We start from the raw sequence: 22,112 nt of genomic DNA on the forward strand, positions 1-22,112 counted from the left end.
CCAAAGTACATGTTCCCTGCTCCAGCCCTTCCTCCTGCTCTCAGGGATCAGGGGTTCCTGAAGGCTGATCCCTCTGGTAAAGACTGAGGTGAAGAAGGCTTTTCCATGTTCTCTGTAGCCAGCTCCCATATCCTAGTGAGCAATGTGCCCACAACATTTTCCCTACTCTCCCTTTTGTCACCCTATAGAAACCCTTCTAGTTGTGTTTGACATTCCCAAACAGATTCCAGTTGGACTTTGCCTTTCCTCATCCCCACACACTCAGATAATCTCTCTATTCCTTTCTATCCACGTCCTTGCTTTCACCTTCTCTCTGCTGCTTCTGTGTTTGAGTTTTTCCAGGAGCTCCCTGTTTATTCATGCAGGCCTGCTGGCATTTTTTCCCAGCTTCCTGCTCATTGGAATGGACTGTTCTTGAGCTTGGAGATGACTCCTCCCAGGCCTCCTTATCCCAGGGGACTCTACCAAGCAGACAGAGGCCTTTGAAGAGGCCAAAATCTGAAGGCCAGTGTTTGATGTTTGCCTTCCTCCCTTCCTTCAGGATCCTGAACTCCACCAGCCAGCTCTGCTTTTGACCCCCACATTTTCACTGAACCATGGCTGGTGAGTTTGATGTCCAGCAAAGCACCTCTCCTTGTCAGCTCCTCCATCACTTGGAGGAGGGAGTTACCAGCACTGCATTCCAGAAACCTCCTGGGCTGGGAATTACAGAATCATAGAAGGGTTTGGGTTGGAAGAGACCTTAAAGATCATCTCATTTCAGCCCCCTGCCATGGCCAGGGCCACCTTCCATTAGATCATGTTTCTCAGGGCTCCATCCAACTGGACCTTGAATGTTTCCACAGATAAAGCGTTCACATCTTCTCTGTCCAACCAGTGCCAAGGCCTCACCAACCCCACACTAAATAATTTCTTCCTAATACCCAATCTAAATCTACTCTCTGGCTTCACTTTGAAGCCATTCCCCTTTGTCCTGTCACTACATGTTTTTGTAAATAGTCCCTCTCCATCTTTCCTGTAGGCTCTGGAAAACTGCAATTAGGTTACCCCAAAGACTTCTCCAGGATGAACAATCCTAATTCTCTTGGCATTTCCTCTTAGGAGAGATGCTCCATCCCTCTTTACTTGTCCTTCCTACAGGTACCAGGGTGGCTGAAGTCCCCCATGAGGAGCAGGGCCTGCAGAGAGGCAACTGGCCCAGTACAACATCACCCAAACTGGTTATCCCTTGAATCCTTCCCCTGTAAGCTGTTGGCTCATCATCCACTCAAAATTCCAGCACTCCAGCTGTTCTCTCACTGCAGGGCAGCTCCCTCTCCTCACCTTTTTGGCTTGTCTGTATCCCTCCATTGCAACACTCGGGTCATGGGAGCCATCCCACCACACCTTCCTGATCCCAACAAGATCATGGCCCTGCAGATGCACCCAGATCTCTGCCTTGTCATGCCCAATCCCCACATTGCTGGTGTTCTCTACACACACTCCAGAGACACCCCAGCACACTGACTTCCCATATTTAGGGATCCCAGTTTTAGAGATTTCTCCATCATGGTGTTTTGTTGATTTTCTGATTCCTTTCTGTCATATTGCTCCAGATCCTCAACTCCTCAACCTTATCTGGGAGGGTTGTGTGTGATCACATACATAATTAATCAATTTTTTTTCTGAATTTCAGAACTTAAAACCACTAGAATATCTTTTATTTTTTCTTCCAATAACCAGTAATTTTAATTATTATTTCTTAATATACCACGCAGACCAAGGCTTCTGCAGGTTGTGTCTTCACCCACCAGAGGGCGAGATGTCTCCACCACTGCCACGAAAGCAGAGCCCGATAAAGAATTCCTTCTGCCTTTCATGAGTAGATAGCAGAGATGTGGGAAGCTAAAAAGGCTCATCTTAACCTTAAAAAGGGTCATCTTAACCTTGGCAAGTCAGACTTGTCTGTACAGAAGTTGTCAAGGATGAAGCTTATCTATATCTTCACTTTAATTCCTCATTTCTCCTTTCTCCTGCTTTACAGTCACTATTACTAAAGACCTTCTGCTATGGCTTTTCTTTGACTTGCTCCAGTGGAATCCCAGAATGGTTTGGGTTGGAAGGGACATTAAAGATCATCTCATTCCAAACTCCTGCCATGAGCAGGGACACCTTCCATTAAACCAGGTTGCTCAGCCTGACCTTGGACACTGGCAGGGATGGTGCAGTCACAGCTTTTCTGGGCAACCTGTGCCAGGGCCTCCCCACCCTCACAGGGATGAATTCCTTCCCAATATCTCATCCAGCCCTGCCCTCTGGCAGTTTAAAACCACTGCCCCTTGTCCTGTCACTGCATACCCTTGCAAATAATCCCTTTTTTGCTCTCTCAGAGTCCCTTTAGAGGCACTGGAAAGGACTTCCCAGAACCTTCTTTTCTCCACGCTGAACATGCCTAACCTGTCATCTTTACAGGCTGTGCCACACAGCCTTGTCACAAATTTGCAGTTACTGTCCTTGTGGATGATCCTTGGCACACAGAGCTGGGTTTCCTTCTCTGAGACAGGCCCCATTCCCTGTTAAATGCTGCCTGGATATTGCAGCTTGGAAAATCAGAGCAAGGGCTTGATCAGGGTCCTGCTCCTAAGTCCAGTCAGCCATCACACCAGCAGCTTTGCCATCTTCCAGATTCAGCTCTTCTAGCCCTTCTAGCTTGGCCTTCAGTTCATTATTTTCCTTTCTAAGCTCATCAGCCTCATTCTTTATCTCCCACCGTCTGGCTTCTTTTTCTCTCCCACACCGTGCTCAGACAGACAGTCTGGCTGCAATTCTCCCCGCTTAACTTCTGCTTACAAAGCCCTCGGATCTGCCACCTGCCCTTGAATCGCAGCCTGGCTTGCCTGGTGTAGTGGTGATAAAGAGAACAAAGCAAAAATGCACAAAAAACTTCTTTTTCATGGAATGCTAGAAGGTTTGGGTTGGAAGGGACATTCAGGATCATCTCGTTCCAACCTTCTTGCCATGAGCAGGGACACTTTCCACTAGACCAGGTTTTTCCGAAATCCTGTCTAACCTGGCCCTGAATGCTTCCAGGGATGAGGAATCAACGTTTTTTGGAGAATCCACAACTTCTATAGGCCACAAATAACTTCTGTTTTCCAAGGTGATGGATTTAGCTGTTTTCTCTCTTGCATTTGGGAGTGACTTTTGCACAGCAGTCCAGATACCGCCACCCGTTTGGGAGGCCAAGATGTTTTAATGTGAGGGAGTTATGAGGGGCCACGAGGGAGCCATGAGGGGGCTCTGAGGGGCTGTGAGGGGTGTGAAAAACGCCAATCACTTGTTTTGAAAATTTTAAAAATTTAATAGTAATAAAATGGTTATAAAAATAGTAATACAATTAGAGTAATAATAATTTGGACAATTTGAATTAGGACAATATGAGACAATAGAGACAAAGAGTTACAGTACCTTTTTCTGGGCAGCACGAGCCCAGAAAAGGACACAGGTTAACAAAGGATTAACCCTTAAAAACAACAGCCTGTTGCATATTCATACACTTCATACATGATGCATAAATTCCATTCAAACACAGGTTTCTGTCTGGTCATCCTCAGCTTCTTCCTCTGAATCCTGACAGCGCCTTCGAGGCGGGAAGAAGTTCATTTCTTCTGATAAGAGGGCAATAAATTATTTTTCTCTGAAAGATTTAGGTGTCTTGTGGCTGCTATCTTGCTGCAAGTCTTTTCTTTAAAAAAAAGTATCCTACATAAAATAGTTTATATTTTAACATTTTTTATAACCTAAAACTATATTTAACACACTACTTAAGAGAATTAATACAGCACTACTTTCTAACACAACACATATAATATTCATTTTAATATTTGCGAAAAGGCAATCATAAAATACGCATTTTTCACAGGGGAAAATCCCAAATAAAACAGGATTAACACTTTTCACGTATGTTTTTCCATGCTGTGGGGCCGCACTCCCCTCACGGGGGTGGGGGGGGCGGTTCGGCCCCTCAGAGCCCTCCCCGTTGCCACGGTAACCGCGCGCCCTGCGGCGCTCAGTGCGCATGCGCATAGAAAGCCAGCGAGAGGCTCGAAGGGCCCCGCGCACGCGCACTGAGCGTGCGGGAGGTTGCCGTGGAGACGCGTCGGGCAGGCCGGACCCGCAGCGCCGCCGCCGCCATGAGCTCGGGGCCGGAGCCGGGGCCGGGGCCGGGGATGCGGCCGGGTATGGGCACAGGGCCCCCTATCGTGCCCGAGCCGGGGCTGCCCTTCCTCCCCGGCTGCGCCATCAAGGACCCCACGGTGAGCGCGCTTGCCCACTGTACCCCCTTCCCACGGGAGGCCCCCCCGGGGCAAGGTGGGCCGGCCTGGAGGGTGCCCCCTGAGGGGTGACCTCAGAACGGATCCCTCACCCGCTTCAGGTGGTACCTGGTGTCCCCTGGAGACACTCTCTGGGAATCTGGTACTCCCTCCAGGGGAGTCTTGGGACCTCTAAACTCAACAGTATTCATGGAAGTGTGGAATGGTTTGGGTTAAAAGACCTTAAAGCTCATCCCATTCCACTCCCTGCCATGGGCAGGGACACCTCCCACTATCCCACATTGTTCTAAGTCCCATCCAGCCTGGCCTTGAGCACTTCCAGGGATGCAGGAGCAGCTACAGCTTCTCTAGGCACCCTGTGGTGCCCAGACTTGCCATCCTCACAGGGAACAACTCCTTTTCAATATCCCACCCAACCCTGCCCTCTGGCAGTGGGAAGCCACTGCCCCTTGTCCTGTCTCTCCATCCCTTGTCCCAAGTCCCTCTCCAGCTCTCCTGGAGTTCCTTTAGGCACCAAAAGAGGTTCTAAGGTGTCCCTGGATCCTTCTCCATGTGAACACCCCCAGCTCTCCCAGCCTGGCTCCAGCCCTTGGAGCATCTCCATTATTTCCTCTGGACTCCCTCCAACAGGGCCCTGCATTTGTTGTGTTTTGGGCTCCCAAGCTGAATGCAGCACTGCAGGTGGGGTTTCACAAGAGCAGAGTATAGGGGGAGACAGTTTCTTCAGGGAACATGAACCAAGGGAACCTGCTGTTTCCTCAGATCAGATGTAATTCTCTGCCAGACCAGGGGCCTGGTACATCCTGTATTCACCAAATATTCCCCAGACAACTTGGTGTCCTTTGAACCCATGTCCTGGGAACCTCAAACTCACCAGAACCTGGACATGACCCTCAGAGTATCCCCAAAGAACCTGGTGCTCTGTGAACTCATTTGATGCTCCCCAGAAGATTTAATATTCACTAAACTCTCCCCCAGGGACTTGGTGTTTCCCAAACACCTGCTGGACTCACTTCTGCGGATCTGAACCCTCTGTACCCACCTGGTATCTCCTGATCCCACCCACAGCAGACCTGGTTCTCCCACAATTCTTCCACTGCTATTGAACATTGCAATCTGTTCCCAAGGACCAAGTATCCCTGAACTAACCTTCAAGGGGACTTGGTACTTTTAATCTTCTCCCCAAGGAATCCATTGCATCATGTACCCATCTTATAACCCTGAATTTGTCCTGATAGCTTTGGAGAGTGACACACACACCCCTTCTCCCCCTCATTTGTGAGCCTCATTTGAAATTCCAAAAGCTGTTTCCATAACTGCAGAACTCCTGTCTGCAAACTCACCCCTTTGGATATTCAGTTCCCCTGAATCTATCCAATAATTCCTCCACAGTTCATAAAATATGCCACGGGAAATCCCCAAATCACTTTACAGTCCTGAAACCCAATTCCCTCAGGAAAGCTGCTGTTTCTCTGAACCATCTGAGTTTTCCCAAAGCAAAGTCCTCTGAACTGATACTGATACTGTCCTGAACCAAGTTCCTTAAATTCACCTGATACCTCCTCAGCTGATGTACCCAGGAGAACCAGTATTGATCAAACCTTGAGCATTCCTCCACATAAATTAATCCCCCAATCATTGATTTTTTTTTCCTGGACATAATTTATCTATTACATATCTATTTTCCTGGACATAATTTATCATAGGTACATCTTGAAGTCACCAATCTCATTGGCAATCAACACCTTCATGATACCTCTTCCTCCAAAGCTCTGTTACTTCCAAAACTTCTCTCTTGGTGTTGCTTGGAGAGCTGAATCCTTGACAGTGCAGGTCTGGAACCTTATAACCTGATGAGAGAGCTGGTATCCCACCACAGAACTGGTGTCATCACAGCTTCCAGGACCATCCCCAGGAAGTGACACATTCTCAGCTGTTCCCAGGTTCCCTGGAAGAAGCAATCTCATCCCCATCCTCCTCCTCATCCTCTGCATCTGATACCTAAATGAGGAACAACTTCTGCTTTTCCCCATCCAATGGTCCAGGCCCTAAGGACCTGATATCCCCAAATCCTCCCAACATCCTCTTGAAGAAGTGGTTCTACAGAGAAATGATGCTTCCATTTATTTCTCTGATTTACTAAACAATTTCCCCAAAAAAGTCAAAAGGGGGGTTGTTTCATGCCTGGTTTGGGCTCACCAGGAATTTACAGCCTTCCTGGAGAGCATCTTTAACAGAAAACATTCCTGGCTGCATTCAGCTTTTTATATGAAAATTCATTGTCACAAAATCATGGAATGGTTTGAGTTGGAAGGGATCTTAAATGTCATCTTGTTCCAACCCTCTGCCATGGGCAGGGACACCTTCCACAAACCAGATTGCTCCAAGCCCATCCAGCCTGGCCTAAAATCAGTGAAAACTGAGTCCTCCAATAGTAAATAAATTGCTCATAACAAATCCAACATTAAAGGTTAGCTCAGAATCATCATCAGATAATAATATTTCCTTGAAATAATTTATATCATCTTGGAAATCTGCAGTTTTCCAGTCCATAAGACTGGCATCACAATATTTGGTTTCCAAGTGAATGCTGACAAGTTCTGCAGAAAACCTCTGTGCTCAAGTGAAGTGTTGTTACTGCCTAGTGCTCACAGGACAGGGAAACAGACACTGGGAGAGGGAATGGTGTTTGTGTGAAGTGTTACAGACTTGGCAAAAAGAAAGACTTAATTCAGTGGAATTTCTTCAGATAAACACTGCCAGCAACTGAGATTAGGAGTTTACATTCTGGGTTTTCCCTTTTAAATTTTCATTAGTCACCTAATCCTGGAAGATGTTATCTGGCATACAGGCTCACTTTGGGAGAGCTTATCCACTCAGGAGCCATAGGAACCAATGAGGTGCTTTCTGTAGGCAAATGTGGGCTCTTAAAAGCCTGCACACTTCTGACAAACGCTGATATTGCTCAAATTAAAGACAAACTTCCTGGTTTTCCCTGAATATTTTTCCCCCACAGCATTCCCTTGGTGTTTATTTAACAGAAGGAAGTGGCAGTTCTGTGGATGTTGTGCTAAAATGTCTTCAGACAAATCTTGTTTTTACCTGTTTTCCTCACTGCTCTCTCCATTGCAAGATCTATAGTAGCATTTTAAAGGGAAAACAGGGAATTATGTGGAATTCAAGTGGGGCCTTGAAGGTATAAATAAGATTAGAGGCTTAACCATGAGGAGCAAGAGAGGGAGTGCAGTTTGCATGCCTGAGGTTGGACTGACTGCGAGCCTGGGGCTGGAAAAGGAGCTGGAGCTTGTTCTCTCAACACTAGAAATGCTTACAACTCTGTTTTACTTGGCAAAAGTCAAGAGATTTTATTATCAGGGACTCATAATTTCCCCTGCTTTATTTGGAGCTGTAAGTGCTGAAAGCCCAGTGGGACCAGGCAGGTTCCTGCAGTGCAGGTGAGGTGCCACGTGTGCTGGAGTGTGCAGCAAGTGGGACAGTTTGGTGTCTCTCCAGTGTGACCCTGCTCTTCAGTGGTGAATAACAAGAGTGGCTGGCAGAGCTCTGGTTGAATTCAGCCTTGGGAGAAGGACTTGGAGCTGCTGATGGATCAGAGGCTGGGAGCCAGAAACCCAACCCCCACAATGTGCTGGGGTGATCCCCCTGTGGGAAGCAGGGGATGGGGGTTTCTGCCCCTCTCAGGTGAGACCCCACCTGCAGAGCTGCCTCCAGATCTGGGGTCCTCAGCATAAACAGGACATGGAGCTGCTGGAGCAAATCCAGAGGAGGCCACAGAGATGTTCCAAGGGCTGGAGCCCCTCTGCCCTCAAGCCAGGATGGGAGAGCTGGGGGTGTTCTCCCGGAGAAAGATCCAAGGAGACCTCAGAGCCCCTCTACTCTGGAGCCAGGATAGGAGAACTGGGGGTGCTCATCTGGAGAAGAGAAGGATCCAGGGAGAGCTCAGAGCCCCTTCCAGGACCTAAAGGGTCTTCATGAAAGATGGGACAAACTTTTTAGCAGGGCCTGTAGCAGCAGGACAAGGAATGATGGTTTTAAACTCCAAGAGGCTTAATTGAGATTAGATACAAGGAGGAAGTTTTTTACAAAGAGGGTGGTGAGATATTGGCACGGGTTGCCCAGAGAAACTGTGGCTGTTTCATCACTGCAAGTGTCCAAGTCCAGGTTGGATGGGGCTTGGAGCAACCAGGGATAGTGGAAGGTGTCCCTGCCCAAGGACACCTCCCACTGGATAATCTTTAATGTCCCTTCCAACCCAGGCTGTTCTATCAGTCTACAACTATGTAGAGAGGTGATAAAACAACTAATGTGCAATTGCATAATTGCAGTTCTGTGAGCATGACATGCCTTGATTTAACCCACCAAAGAAAATCCTGTATTATGCCCAGGGGAGGGTTAAGAAAATAAATAACAATGAAATACAGAGAGGGTGCACAAGAGTGAAGGGAGCACCATAAGGCAGTAACTGAGGTCCCATGGTGCTCTGTACTGCTGACAAATAGGGTAGGGAACAAAGAGCTGGTGAGATAAATGCCAGGGCAGATAAAGTGCTGACACACAGTTCTAGGCACTGACTATGGTGGCAGTCAGGAAATTCAGTGATTTAAGTTCTTCCAGAGCCTGTGGCAATGCAAGAATCTGAGTTCACTCTTGTGCCTTGTACATCCACCACTCCCTGATTTTTTCCACTGTTTTTTTCCCTAAGTACAAAATCTGATTTTAAATAACTGCTGCAGTAGTTTATAATAAAATGCTGGGGATGTTTGTGGGGTGAGACATTCTTGATAATGCACTCTCTTACTGGGGTTTTTTTGTGCTTCCAGTAGCTATATCTGCTAAAATCATGCAGTATTTTGATAGCTGGATTTCCTTCCAACAGAAAACATCTTTTCATCGGTGCCAGACAATGGACTTCAAAAATGGATATGCCTTTTTCCGGCTGCCAAGAGAGGGGGTTGGTGGGGAAACACTCTTTGCAAATCAGCTCTCTCAAGATGAATTAGATGATTTATGCACCAAGGGAGCCACACTGACCTATGGGCAAGTCAAGAGGCCTGCACCTTCCCGCTTCACTCCAGCATTCGTGGCTTATGACAAAAAGGTATAAAGAAGCTGATTCCAGGAATATCACTGGCCAAATTCGGAGACATAAACAGTCAGCTCCAGGGTTCACGGGACTGCATGCAGCAGTTTTCAGATGCCAGAGCCCTTAGTCAGAGACAGCTGAATCCCAGACTGAAAGAGGCTTTCTTTGCTTGGGAGGAGGATTATAATACATAAACGATGTAAGACATTCCCTGCAAGTTACACTTGAGCATTTCCAGCAGATGTTGGAAAAGAGGTTTGATTAGCTCTGGAAAGCTCCAGCTTAAAAGTATTGCTCTGTAAGCCACAGCCTGGAGTTCTGTGTTTCCACAGCTATATTGAGGTTGTAACTGAGCTTTAACTGGAAAAGTCAGTCTGCAGTGGGAGCCCTGGTAGCCAGTTTGACTGTGGTCTGTCTATTTGTGCTTGTGTTGTCAGCACAGTGTGTCACAACCTGAACTGCTCTATTAGTGCTTCCCATGTTTCATCTTGGTCATCCTATCAGACTGGGTGCTGGCTCTGTGTCTGCTGGAGCAGCCCTGAGCTCCCCTTGGTTTTCAGTGTGCCAATGGCCCAAGCTGCAACCCGCAGCTGTGCATGGAGCAGCTGCTGCAGTGGGAGCTGCAGGGCTCGGGAGCTCAGCACGTGCAGGCTCCACACGCTGCCAGCCCTGCCAGAGCAGTGTGCAGCCAGCCAGCCCTCAGCCTGGCTGTGGCACAGGCTGGGGAACAGATGTGCTCTGTTAATTGCTGAGGCTGTTCCTTCAGAGCAATGTAAATGTTGCTGGTTAATCTGTCAGATCCTTCTCTGCCCCTTCCTTCAAACCACAGGAGCAGCAGGGGCCCCAGTGCTGCTGGGGATGTCACAATCCCTTGTGGGACACTTTGCTGACTGAGAGGAACTTGCTGGCTTTATCATCTCTTAATTATCCAGGCCTCTGGGCTGGTGTAGGCTGGGTATGCAAGGCATGATTGGCCACCTGCACCTTCTTAAGGGCATTGAATAGTCTTGGAGGGAATATTCCTCCTACTTCTGCCAAGCAGAGAGACTGGCTCATTAGTTTCCTTGTTTCCCCAGCACAAATCAGTTTTTGCTGTCAGTGCTGAATAAATGTGACTTCAGATCATGGAAAGGGACCTTAAAGATCATCTTGTTCCAGCCTCCCTGCCATGGGTAGGGACACCTTCTACTATCCCAGGTTGCTCAGAGCCCCTCCAGCCTGGCCTTAAAATGATGAGTCCTTTCAGATTTTAAAATTCTCAGATGTGGTTGAACTCTTTACTAAAATCTGTGGATAACTTCCCTAAATCAGAGTTGTAAAGCTGACAAATAAACAGTTGTGTGTCAGTAAAGTAGATTGCTGTCAGCAGCCAAGCACCTGGCAGTAGGTGAAACAGCAGGTTATCAAGAAGTAGGGAAAAGGCTGTATTTTTATACTTGTCTCAGACACACCGAATTTGCAAAAGACACATCTTAATAAAAGCTCTCCTGGTGCCTCTGCTGTCACTCACAGATTAGGCCACAGTTGTCTCTGAAGACTTTTAGAATCCAATCCAGTAATTTCACACCACCAAAGCAAATTACAAATAAATTATTTGCCTTAATAGACTAATCATGGTGTTCAAATTATTTTTCTCTCTCTCTTTGCTGTGTTGTGCCTTGGGCAGGTTTTGAAGTTCGATGCCTACTTCATGGAGGAAGTTGCTATCTCTGCAGAGGAGAATTACCGGATCCGCCAGGTGTGCATCTACTACTACCTGGAGGATGACAGCATGTGCATCATCGAGCCCAAGGTGAAGAACTCAGGGCTGGTCCAAGGCAAACTCATGAGGCGCCACCGAGTGCCCAAGAACGTGCATGGGGATTATTACCACTGGAAGGATCTGAACGTGGGCATCGACCTCACCATCTACGGCCGGACCTACCGCCTGGTCAACTGCGACTCCTTCACCAAGGTGTGTGCTGGGGAGAGCAGTGACAGAAACACTCCCAGATCCTGGGAATGCATGGGTTTCATCACCTCTTAGAGTCCAGCAGTTTGCAGCTGTAGCTTTTGTCATATGGGTGCTCGCAGTCTTTCATTTTGCTTTTTGTGTAGCTTTTGTCATATGGGTGCTCGCAGTCTTTCATTTTGCTTTTTGTGGAGATTTCTTTTTTCAGGCCAAAGGGGACTTCAGGGTATGACATCTACTGAGGGCAAGTAAGGTGCTCAAGATTTTTGCCCCAGGACTGCTGGGAGTCCATCTTTTGTCCTCAGGACTTCTCTTTACAATACAAATTCTAAGTACCTGTCTGGGCAGTTTAACTGCTTGGAGTCCAGGTGAAACATTGTGCATACATGAGAGGGAAATTAGTGATCCTGTCTCTTTTCTGATTTAATATTCCTCTGTTAGGAACAGTGGAAAGGAATACAGGCAGTAACTCTGCACACATTAACACCCAATTCATGATCCATGGGTTGAGAATCATGGTATGAACTGACCTTTCTAAGAAAGCTTACTCATTGTCTGTTTTTCTATTTCTGGCTGTTTCTGTACCAGTAAATGAGATAATAATGATCCAATAACAAGAAATAAAAATTACCAGTATGCTGGTATCCTGCTAGATTGTCCCCAGTAAAATCTCAGCCCTGGTCAGCTACTATTCTTCCAGGCCAGGAGTTAGACTGCTCCAGGGGCCATTCCCAATTGGTGAGTTACATGCAGTCAACCTGTCCTGGAGGCTGGAAGAGTTTAGATCCAGGCTTTTCCTTGTCAGTTGGCCTCAGTGGCCAGGAATGTTCCCAACATGTATAATATATTGGTATAAATGTGGCTGTGGGGCCAGCTCTGCTGGAACTGGTGACTGTTCAAGTCAGTCCACACCAAATAAAGAGCTGGTCCTCATTAAATATTGATGGAAAACATGGAATGAGCTACATGGGTCTACATCTCAAGGCCAATAGTGTATGTGTCATTTACTGACATCTTCCAGACCAGGAAATAATGAGTCTGAAAGTGAACTTGCCTTGTGACTCTCCAGGGAGATCTCATATTCCTGTGGGAGATGTTTGCATAGGTGCTTCCTGGGCTGAATGTTTTCATGGACCACTTCCCAAAGTGGGAAAAGTCCCTTGACTTCAGAGATTGTTTTGGGTGACTGATGCAAGTCCACAAGTAACACCCTGGATTTTGTTCATGGTCCAAGGTAAGAAAAAATGCCTTTATAAGCAAGCACATTGCACTCTCTCTGTGGGAGAAGTACTGCTGAAAGATGGAATGAAGCTGCCACTGACACATCTCCTCATGCCTGAAGGGTCTTGATGTGCCTAGTGTGGGTCACACTAGCTTCTTCTAACTATCTGACACAGCCCTAAATTATTACAAACTCAGGCTGACTACATCTGTGTTTATAAAGCAATTTAATCTTTTCCATTTACATAAAAGAGACCAACTGACAGCTATCTTCCATTTAAAGCCCTAAGGCCAAGGAAAACTGTGCTCAAGTGAAATCTGAGTTAGGATGTTCAGGACAGAACTACTCTGATTAATTAAAGGGTAAGCAAAGATAAAAAGCAGCTTAAACAAATGTATATGTCATCTGTTGTATTTTGCTGTTGCTGTAGAATTTTCTGTGAGGAGTGAACTTGCAGAATTCTGACCTCACTCTAGTCACCTCTTACCTTCAGAACTCCTGGCAGCACTAACACCTCAGATGACCTTCCTAGGTGTTCCTGGAGAGCCAAGGGATTGTAGTGAACCCTCCAGAGGAGCTGGTTTCGGATCCTTACACGGAGCAGCGTCAGATGCCTGTGCAAAAACGCATCATGCCCACGAGTCCCGACCCCTTCAGGCAGTTCCTGGCCTATGATACAAAGGTGAGAGAGCTGGGGATTGCCCTAATTAGTGTATAATTACCCACACCACACTGGTGAGGGACCTCCAGTCCTGGTTCTGGGTCTGAAGGTCTGGGCCCTTCACTTTAGGAAAGATATTGAGAATCTGGAGTATCCAGGGAAGGGGCTGCAGCACCAGGAGTGGCTGAGGGAACTGGGAAAGGGGCTCAGCCTGGAGAAAAGGAGGCTCAGGGGGGTCCTCCAGGCTCTGCACAACTCCCTGACAGGAGGGGACAGTCAGGTGAGGGTCAGTATCTTCTCCCAGGCAACCAGAGAGAGAACTGGAAATGGCCTCAAGTTGTGCAAGGGGAGGTTTGGGTTGAATTAAGAAGAATTTCTTCACAGAAAGGGTGATTAGACATTGAAACAGGCTGCCCAGGGAGGTGGTGGAATCCACATCCCTGGAAGTGTCCAAGGAATGACTGAAAATGTCACTCAGTGCTCTGGGAAGGATGACAGGGTGGTGGTCAGTCAGAGGTTGGGCTCAATGATCTTCCAACCTAGAAGATGCTGTTATTACAGTGAATATGCGCTACTGAAACCCAGGTCTTGTGAGAGTCTGCAACCTCACTTATTCTAAATTGTCTCAGTCTGCTGAACAGACTCCAGATTTGCTCCTTTCTTGGCTTTAGTGAGAAACAAAACCTTTTATGCTTTTTTCTGGGCTTTGTGCCTTGTAAACAGCTCTTCTTTGGATTGCAGAGCCTGTGCTCAATATCATCCATTACTCTCTTGCTTTCTGTTGAGATGAGATAAGCCACCTGCCTCTGGAATTTAGCAATCAGATGCAGTTCTATTAGGAATGGTCTTGCTGCATCCACTCCTCTGCTCCCCCAAAATATTGATGCCAGCTGTCAGAGCAGACAATTTAAGACAAACACAAATGCCCCTTGCTCTGATTAAATTCTCCCTGTGTCTCTCTACTGTCTTCAGGAGGTGAACTTTGGGGAATTCTTGAGCATCTCAGTGTGATGAGTTTGATTTCTGCAGCACCAAAAGATGATTCTGATCTATGTTTGTCTGCTTTCTTTTCCTCCACCCCAGGTGCTTCGCTTCTATGCCATATGGGATGACACCAACTGTGCCTTTGGTGATCACCATCCCTGCATCATCCATTACTTCTTAGCAGATGACACAGTGGAGGTTCGGGAAGTGCACAAGAGAAATGATGGGAGAGACCCATTCCCAGTACTGATGAGACGCCAGCGCTTGCCCAAAATTTTTGTGGACAAGAACAGTAAGTTTAGATTGTCACACCCATCTGTGCTCCAGTGTCATTATTTCTTGGTCAAAAAAAAGTTCTTCAAATGGTCACTAAATTCTTTGTCTTTTGGGAAACAGTGGCAGGACAGCAGTGCCTGCATCTCCCTGTAGCTATTTGTACACCTTGCTTTTATATCCATTTTCACTAGGAAACGTTAGCATCTCCCTGATTGATTTATTTTTCCTTCTGCTCCCTTGTCCTTAGAGAACTTCCCAAGCTGTGTGCTGGAGATCACTGACCATGAGGTACAAGAGTGGTTCTCACCCAAAGATTTTGCTATTGGCAAAACTGTCACCCTCCTTGGACGCACCTTCTTCATCTATGATTGTGACAAGTTCACCCAGGACTTCTATCGTGAAAAATATGGCATCACAGACTTTCAGCCAGTGGATGTAAATAAGAAACCACTTGAAAAGGTTCCACAGGTACTACAATTTCTCAAAAGAAGGGAGTTGGTGTAAGCTCTTATAGTAAAGTAGAGGTTCAGCTTAGTAAGTACCTGTAGAAAACATGTTCAGCTTAAAGAAAAAAATCAATTTGAAAAAGACAAGCAAGAACGGTCATAATGAATATAAAAATGAAAGTCTGGCTGCACTTATACTACTGAACTCTCCCTCATTCTTCAGAACAGTGTTGCCAAGTCCAAACTGACTACTGAGGATGGTCACAGCCCTTGTTACCTCCCAAACTGAGCTCAGAAATTGTTTGGAGTTGTGGTTTAGACCACAGGCATAATGGGGATTAGGTTACCAGTGTAACCATTTGATAGCTGAGTTCCTGTGCATGGGAAGGATTAAGTGGTACTAGATGATTTTAAGGTCCTTTTCAACCCAAACCATTCTATGGTTCTTTAATACATACGTCTTAAATTGGCTGTGGCTTTCTGAGTTTCAGAATTGCTTAATCCTTTTATATTTTCATTAAATACAACACATGGCCAGGCTGGTATCAACCATCTCTACTGGGTAGAATGTCACAGCTCTTCCTACCTGGTGGCAGAATATTCCCTTCCAAATCTGATGGGCTTTGCTAAGTCTTATAAACTTTGTGTTGTTCTTAGTTGCAGCTGTTTATGATTGATGTCTCCTCTGCATGCAGGTAATTCCTCCCTACAATGGTTTTGGCATCCCTGAAGACTCTCTCCAGAACTGCCTTAGTCTGTTTCCAAAGCCTCCACGGAAAGATGTCATTAAGATGCTGGAGAATAATCTCAAGGTCCTGCGGTACCAGGTGGCCCTGGTAAGTGTTTTCCTTGGTGGAATAGTGCCAGAAGGATGGGAGGAGCAGCCTGCCCAGACAAGGCTGTTGGCAAACTCTCCTTTGTGCCAGTGGGAAAAGAGAGCTCTCCAAGCCAACAGGAGTGTCCTTGAGGGGATGCCATGGGGTTATTGTGTGCTTGCTGTGACAATTGACAGCTCAAAAAACTAGAAAAAAAATAAAAATAAAGCCAAAAAGTACAAACCAAACCTGCTACAAACCCACAGCCATTTATGGAAAAACTCCCTCTGCCAGTGCTGCATGACAGATGGCCCTGGCTGAAGCAGCCTGCGCTGGGCACTGTGCCTCTGCCTGCCTGCCACCACTGCCACCAGCCAGTTCTTGATGTCTCTGCTGCTGGCCCAGCCCCTGTCCTTCTCCAGGCTAGTCCTGGATGCAGCAGCCAGCAAGGAGCTGTCCTAGCAGAGCAGCCAATGCTGTGTAGAAGCTGGAAAATCCATGAGAATGGTGTTTTCCACCCACTACAGCACCCAGGCCCTGGCCTTTGTGCCAGCTTTGCAGCTGGTTTATGCAAGGAGCCTCTGGCACATCCAACCAGCGATGGCATTTCCTGTGCTGCCTTGTGCCTGCCCTCTCCAAACACTCTGGTTTCTTTTCCCTATTGTGCAGGAGTTCCCTAAAGGTCACAGCTGAGGAGTTAAGATCCACTTAGCTTTAAGCTAAGCAAGCAAATCCACTGGTGTGTCAGGGGAGTGACTTCCTGTGACTAAGGGCTGAAACAGCACCAGACTCTCTCAGGCACTCAGCATAATGAAAAAATGTAATTTAAAACTGAATTTTACAGCCTCTCTGGGATGAATCATTCCATATAGGATAGAGAAAGGATTTCTCTCAGATTACTCAGGCTGTGGAAACACTGAATATATTTGGTAACTTCAACCCAGATTCTGCTTCAGTGGCTTGAGTAAAGCAAGTAACCTTTGAAATTCAGATCCTGAGTGCTGTCTAGTGCTTTGTTATGCTACGTCAGCACAAGTGCTTTGTTTAGTCAGCTGTGAAAAAAGTTCTGGGTGTTTATGAGTGAGTTACTAGGTACTCCTAAGCACCCCAGGCAAGGAAAACCTGGTTCAAATGTTCAGACGTGTTCAAATGCTGTGTTCCAAACCTGCTACCTTTCCTGTAGGAATCACCAGTGCCTGAGGACAAAAATCGTCGTTTCATCCTCTCTTATTTCCTTGCCGATGACACAATCAGCATCTATGAACCCCCAGTCAGAAACTCTGGCATCACTGGGGGCAAATACTTAAGAAGGACCAAAGTTACCAAGCCAGGATCTACTCCAGAGAATCCCATATACTATGAGGCCTCTGACTTCACCATTGGTTCTACAATTGAAGGTAAAATCCAGCCTGGATTTATAATACTCTGCTCTGAAATTTCATTTATTGCATATCTCTTCCTTCACTTGAAAGATCTGCTGCTTCTGGGTCTCCTCACATTTGAGTTTCCAGATTAGCAGCTGGTGTACATTGATATAACTTTGTTACTGTCAATGTTTGAACCTTTCAATCAGTGAAATTATTCTTGCTTCAAGAAGTGAAACAAGTAGCAGAGCTGGCTCAAAGCTGAGCCCAGCCACAGGAGAGGAATCTTGCTCCCTCCTGGATGATGAAATTACTTTAACCCATGCTAAACCACAAGTAACACTACTTCTTCAATGTTCCTCCCCTAGTGTTTGGCCACAGGTTTATTATCACTGATGCTGATGAATATGTGCTTAATTATTTGGAGAGAAATGCACAGAGTTTCCCTGCAGCCACAGTGCAATCCATAAGGGATCATTTCCTCCCACGGAAGGTGGTGGTGGAGACTACCAGCAGGTAGGCTACAAAGAATGGGGTTGTGGGGCTAAATAAGGCTGAGGGCATTCTCAGCAGCCTCCCTGGGCCCCAGCCTCCTCCTCTGCTGGTGGTTCTGATGCTCCAAGGGGCTGTTTGGGCACATCCAGAGGGTATGAGGTGTGTACAGTAAAATGCTGTGGCTGCTGCCAGCCCCAAAACCTCCTGGGACAGCTCTGGCTCAGCAGCACAGACAGACAAGTGGTCACAGCACCAAGGCTGAGTTCAAGAAGTGTTTGGACTTCCAGCCAAAATCACGGAAGCACAAAATGGCTTGGGTTGGAAGGACCTTAAAGATCAGCTCAGTCCAACCCCTGCCATGGCAGGGACATCTTCCACTATACCAGTGTTGCTCCAAGCAACACTTCAACACTTTCAGTTTGTGAGGGGACATAATTTTCAGATGGTGGACACATATTTTCCAAAAAAAGCATCACTTCACTGTAACAGATGCTGCCAACTTGAGCTGCTTGATGGTTGAAGGCTCCACAGGTGGTGGGGAGAGGCTTTTTTGGGGCATTTATTCCTTCTTTGCTTATCAGCCCATCCGAGCCTAGACCACATCCTCCTTTTAGCTGTCTGGACCCAGTTTTTGTGACCCAGAAATACTCTGTTATCTCAGAACATGGTTTGGAGGCAGTTATATCATGGCTCTGGTTGAAACTCAAGTTTCCCACAGTTTCTGACACTGTGGAGCACGCAGGGAAATGATCTGTTTTTTACTGAAATGTCATAGTAAGGCTGCCAAAATGAGTTTTTACATGAAATCCTATTATTCTTTTCTTCTGCAGTGGCTTCCCCAAAAAGGAGCTGGATGATTTAATTGTGGAAGTTCAGAAAGAACTGAAACTCCAAGAGCCTTTCGACACCAGGCAGTTTCATGAGGCATTTTATCATTGTGACACAGAGGGCTCTGGCTTCCTGGATAAAACAAGATTTTTAACTCTTTGTGACAGGTTCAACGTGCCAACCAGCACCATTCTTCTTAAAAAGGTCAGATGGAAGGGGTGCTGTGCATGTGGAATTCCCCATCTATGCTTCTTCCAAAAGATCTCTTCTAAAAACCAACCCTAACCAGCTGCTCTAGCCTTCAAAGGGGAACAAATTCAAGAAAAAGGCAAGAGAGTCCCAGTTTAAAAAAACTCCTGAGCTGTTGGACTGAGCATGTGTGTTAGAGGAGATAATAATTGCTGTCCTCTAAGGAAAAGGGAAAAAATGTTATCCAGGTTGCCCCCCATGTTGGGCTGTACTGTAATGTGTGAAAATTCCAGTTGGTTCAGGTCTTGGATGAGTAAAGGATCATGATAGAGATCAGGAATCATGACAGGGATCAGGGATAGGCTCCTGCAGAGCTTGGAGTGTCTGTGATGGCTTAAGCACAGCTGGGATTGAGTAGACACTGAGGTGTTCAAGGAATGTGCCTTAGGAAAGCTTAGAGACATTCTGGATTCAACAGCAACTGAACTGAAGGTCTAAGAACTAAGTACTTTCCGAAACAATATTAATAACTATAATATACAAAATTAATATATATTAATAAAGTATATAATATATAATAAATATACAATATAATATAGAATTATAATATAATGTATAATAATATAATGATGAGTTGTTATTATTATTATTTTTGTTATTAAATGTATTTTATAATTATAATTGTTATTAATTCATAATTATAGTTATTAAAATGGCAATAAATAATAATGATATTATTAGAATACATTACAATATATAATATATAATAATGTAATGTAATAATTTTAATATAATAATAGTAATAATAATTCATCATTATATTATATATGTAATACATAATGTATAGTAAATATATAATATATAATATAGCAACGAAGAATTATTATTATTATTATTATTATTATTATTATTATTATTATTATTATTAATAATAATAATAATAATGGTAACAACAACAACAACAACAACACCCTGGTTAACACTTGCTGGGCACTATGAGCAACAAGCAGCACATGGAGATCGCAGTCTTTGCACAGTCTGCAAAGCAATAAAATGTGAGGGAAACTGAGGGAAAATTCCTGCAGTGAGGATGGAGGAGGAATCTGACTGGCAAGGATGTTTCCTCAGCATCATGTGATAGGCAGTAGATTAGTGGCCAAAAAAGGGGGATCAGACTTTAGAGAAATCTGGAAACCAGAGGGAGTTATTTCTCCTGCTAAAATAAAAACTTTTCTAAAGCAGTTCACTGTGAGCATCACAGGCATGGTTAGAAAGGTGCATGGGCAGGGGATTTGTGTCTCTGAATGTAGGATGAATAAAGGCCCTGACAAACACCCAGGGCTTTGCTGTATCAGAGTTCCTCAGAGCTCACTCTGCCCTGAGGAGTTTACAGTGGGGTGAAAATTCCTGCTCCACTCTGAGAGTGGGAGAGAACATTCTCAAAATTATGTGGAGAACCTGTGACAATTGAAGCTAAACTCCCATGTTTGAGCCCCACTCTAGGACCTATGCACTAAAAACATCCATCTCCTCTCCTGAAATCTTGATCCCAGTGTTCCCAGAGCCCAGGGCAGTGTGGCAGGGCTATAAATTAAACATAGACAGAGTTCAGTGCCTGGAGAGGAGCACAGCTGTCAGTCACAGAAGCAAAGCCCAGAGAATCTGTCTCCAGGCGACAAGGGAAGAGGAATCCTTTCAAGGAATTGTGATATTAGACCTTTTCCATCTTGCTGGGTGTCAGAAGGAGATTAGTTATGCAATTAAAGAAACAAAAACCTTCTTTCTTCCCCTGGAGCACACAAAGGCTGTGGCTCTGTAACACAATGCAGGGTCAGGCACGGACACCAGAACTGGCTCATTAGTGGGGCTGTCACCAAGCTCAGTTATCCATGTCTCCCCTTTATGCCATGTGCACACACCGAAGTGACACCAGGGAACAGTGACTGTTCACATACACTGCCTTCACCCCACTTTTGGGAGGGATTTCTGCAAGATTTCCTGTGGCCCATCTCAGTCTGTGGCTATGCTTTGTATTTTTGTGGCTTTCTTTCCACTCTGGTGAGGCCCAGAAGGAAATCAGGATTAAACTCCAACACTTTAACTTTTTCTCCTTGCATAGATTAGTGTCATCTATAGGCATTCAAAGTTGGACTTGAACTTTTAGATCATCAAGTCCAACTTTTAGATCAGCAAGTTCAATCCTTAAATGGTTGGACTTGATGATCTAAAGGTTGGGCTGAATGATCTTGTAGGTCTTTTCAATCCTCAATGGTTCTATGATTCCAAGTTTACCTGTGATTCAGGATTACCAGGATGGGGAAATCCACATGGGGGAATGACATCTCCTGCTCAAGAACTCTGGGCAGTTTCCCTTAAAAACAACCCCAATTTTGCAGCTTTTTCCAACTCTTTATGGTGTTTGCTGTGTGTTTTGTCCCCACAGCTGATTGACTACTGTTCCTGTGATGAAGACAAGGTAAACTACCGTGACTTCCTTCGAGCCTTCCCTAGTGATCTCTTCCCAGAAGCCGAAGGACAGGGTCAGCAGTTGAATTCTCAGCTGACTTGAATATATTGTACTTCAAAAAGGATGTTCTGGTTTTTCCCGCTTGCTTCACTCTCCACCTCTCCCTTTTACAGACCCAGCTGATTCCCACCTTCATGTTAACTTTTTTTCCTTCCTAACCTCTCCCTGTCCTTTTAGCTACTCCTAAACTCAAAGCCCACAACTGCTGGATGTTGAAATGAAACTTATAGGAGAGAAAAAAATAATTCTGAGAACCAAAGTCAGGTTCTGTTGTTTCCTCAACCTTTTAGTGCAGTACTTTAGAGAGCTAAAGCTCTCTGAAACCTGGAGTGAAAACCCCTCCAGGTTTCTCTCAAATGGACCTTTTACCTCCAAGTAGTGAAGACTGCCAGTTTGTTATTAAAATTGCAATAAAACTGCAGTTGCTATAAATGTGTCCAAAAGTCTGTTTTAAATAGAATGGCTGGAATAGCAAAGGGTTAAAATAGAAGTGAGGGGGGAAACTCACAAATTGTCATTCTGGGTCTACTCAAAGTAGGGTAGTGATGGTGAGTTTAGTTATATGGAGGTAACAAGGGTATGGACACAAATCTGCCGACAGCAGCTCTGCATTTTTCAACAAGAAGTTGGGAGAATGGTTTTAGGACTGAGATCCCATCTAAACCCACCTAATCCACCTGTCATCTCACCAGACAGGTCTCCAAGGAGAAGGGAACATGGGCAGTTGGCATGGCAATAGTTATGACACCCATGCTCTGTTACTCATCTCCCCGTGAAGGTAACGAGGCAGGAACCTTCTCACCCCAAGTGACACCTGCCAGGTGTTGCCATGGAGCACCCAGAAAAGGCAGCTGTCACACACACAGAGAACAAAGCTCTCTGGAACAAAATGCTGCTTTAAATCAGCTTTTGTGCCATGGATTCCCACTTCCCCTCAGAC

The 22,112-nt window shown here is 45.6% G+C and overlaps 1 protein-coding gene across 1 annotated transcript; it reads left to right on the forward strand.

The window, feature by feature from the left end:
* The first annotated feature begins 4,172 nt into the window (after positions 1-4,172).
* Positions 4,173-21,397, forward strand: EFHC1 (EF-hand domain containing 1). The gene is made up of 11 exons (XM_059468951.1): positions 4,173-4,295; positions 9,208-9,429; positions 11,081-11,368; positions 13,120-13,269; positions 14,332-14,524; positions 14,756-14,976; positions 15,650-15,790; positions 16,953-17,166; positions 17,502-17,649; positions 18,459-18,660; positions 21,089-21,397. The coding sequence occupies exons 1-11, from the start codon at positions 4,173-4,175 to the stop codon at positions 21,212-21,214; spliced, it is 2,028 nt and encodes a 675-aa protein (XP_059324934.1). The 3' UTR covers positions 21,215-21,397.
* Positions 21,398-22,112: the final 715 nt, after the last annotated feature.

This window comes from Ammospiza nelsoni, chromosome 3 (genome assembly GCF_027579445.1).
Source record: "Ammospiza nelsoni isolate bAmmNel1 chromosome 3, bAmmNel1.pri, whole genome shotgun sequence".
Taxonomy (NCBI): Eukaryota; Metazoa; Chordata; class Aves; order Passeriformes; family Passerellidae; genus Ammospiza; species Ammospiza nelsoni.

What these genes read in the sequence shown, in the direction of transcription:
- EFHC1 (XM_059468951.1), top strand. Translation starts at nt 4,173, where the DNA reads ATGAGCTCGGGGCCGGAGCCGGGGCCGGGGCCGGGGATGCGGCCGGGT. An exon ending in CACTTGAAAAGGTTCCACAG is followed by an intron (nt 14,977 to 15,649) that starts GTACTACAATTT and finishes CTCTGCATGCAG; the next exon opens with GTAATTCCTCCCTACAATGG. An exon ending in CATTGGTTCTACAATTGAAG is followed by an intron (nt 17,167 to 17,501) that starts GTAAAATCCAGC and finishes TTCCTCCCCTAG; the next exon opens with TGTTTGGCCACAGGTTTATT.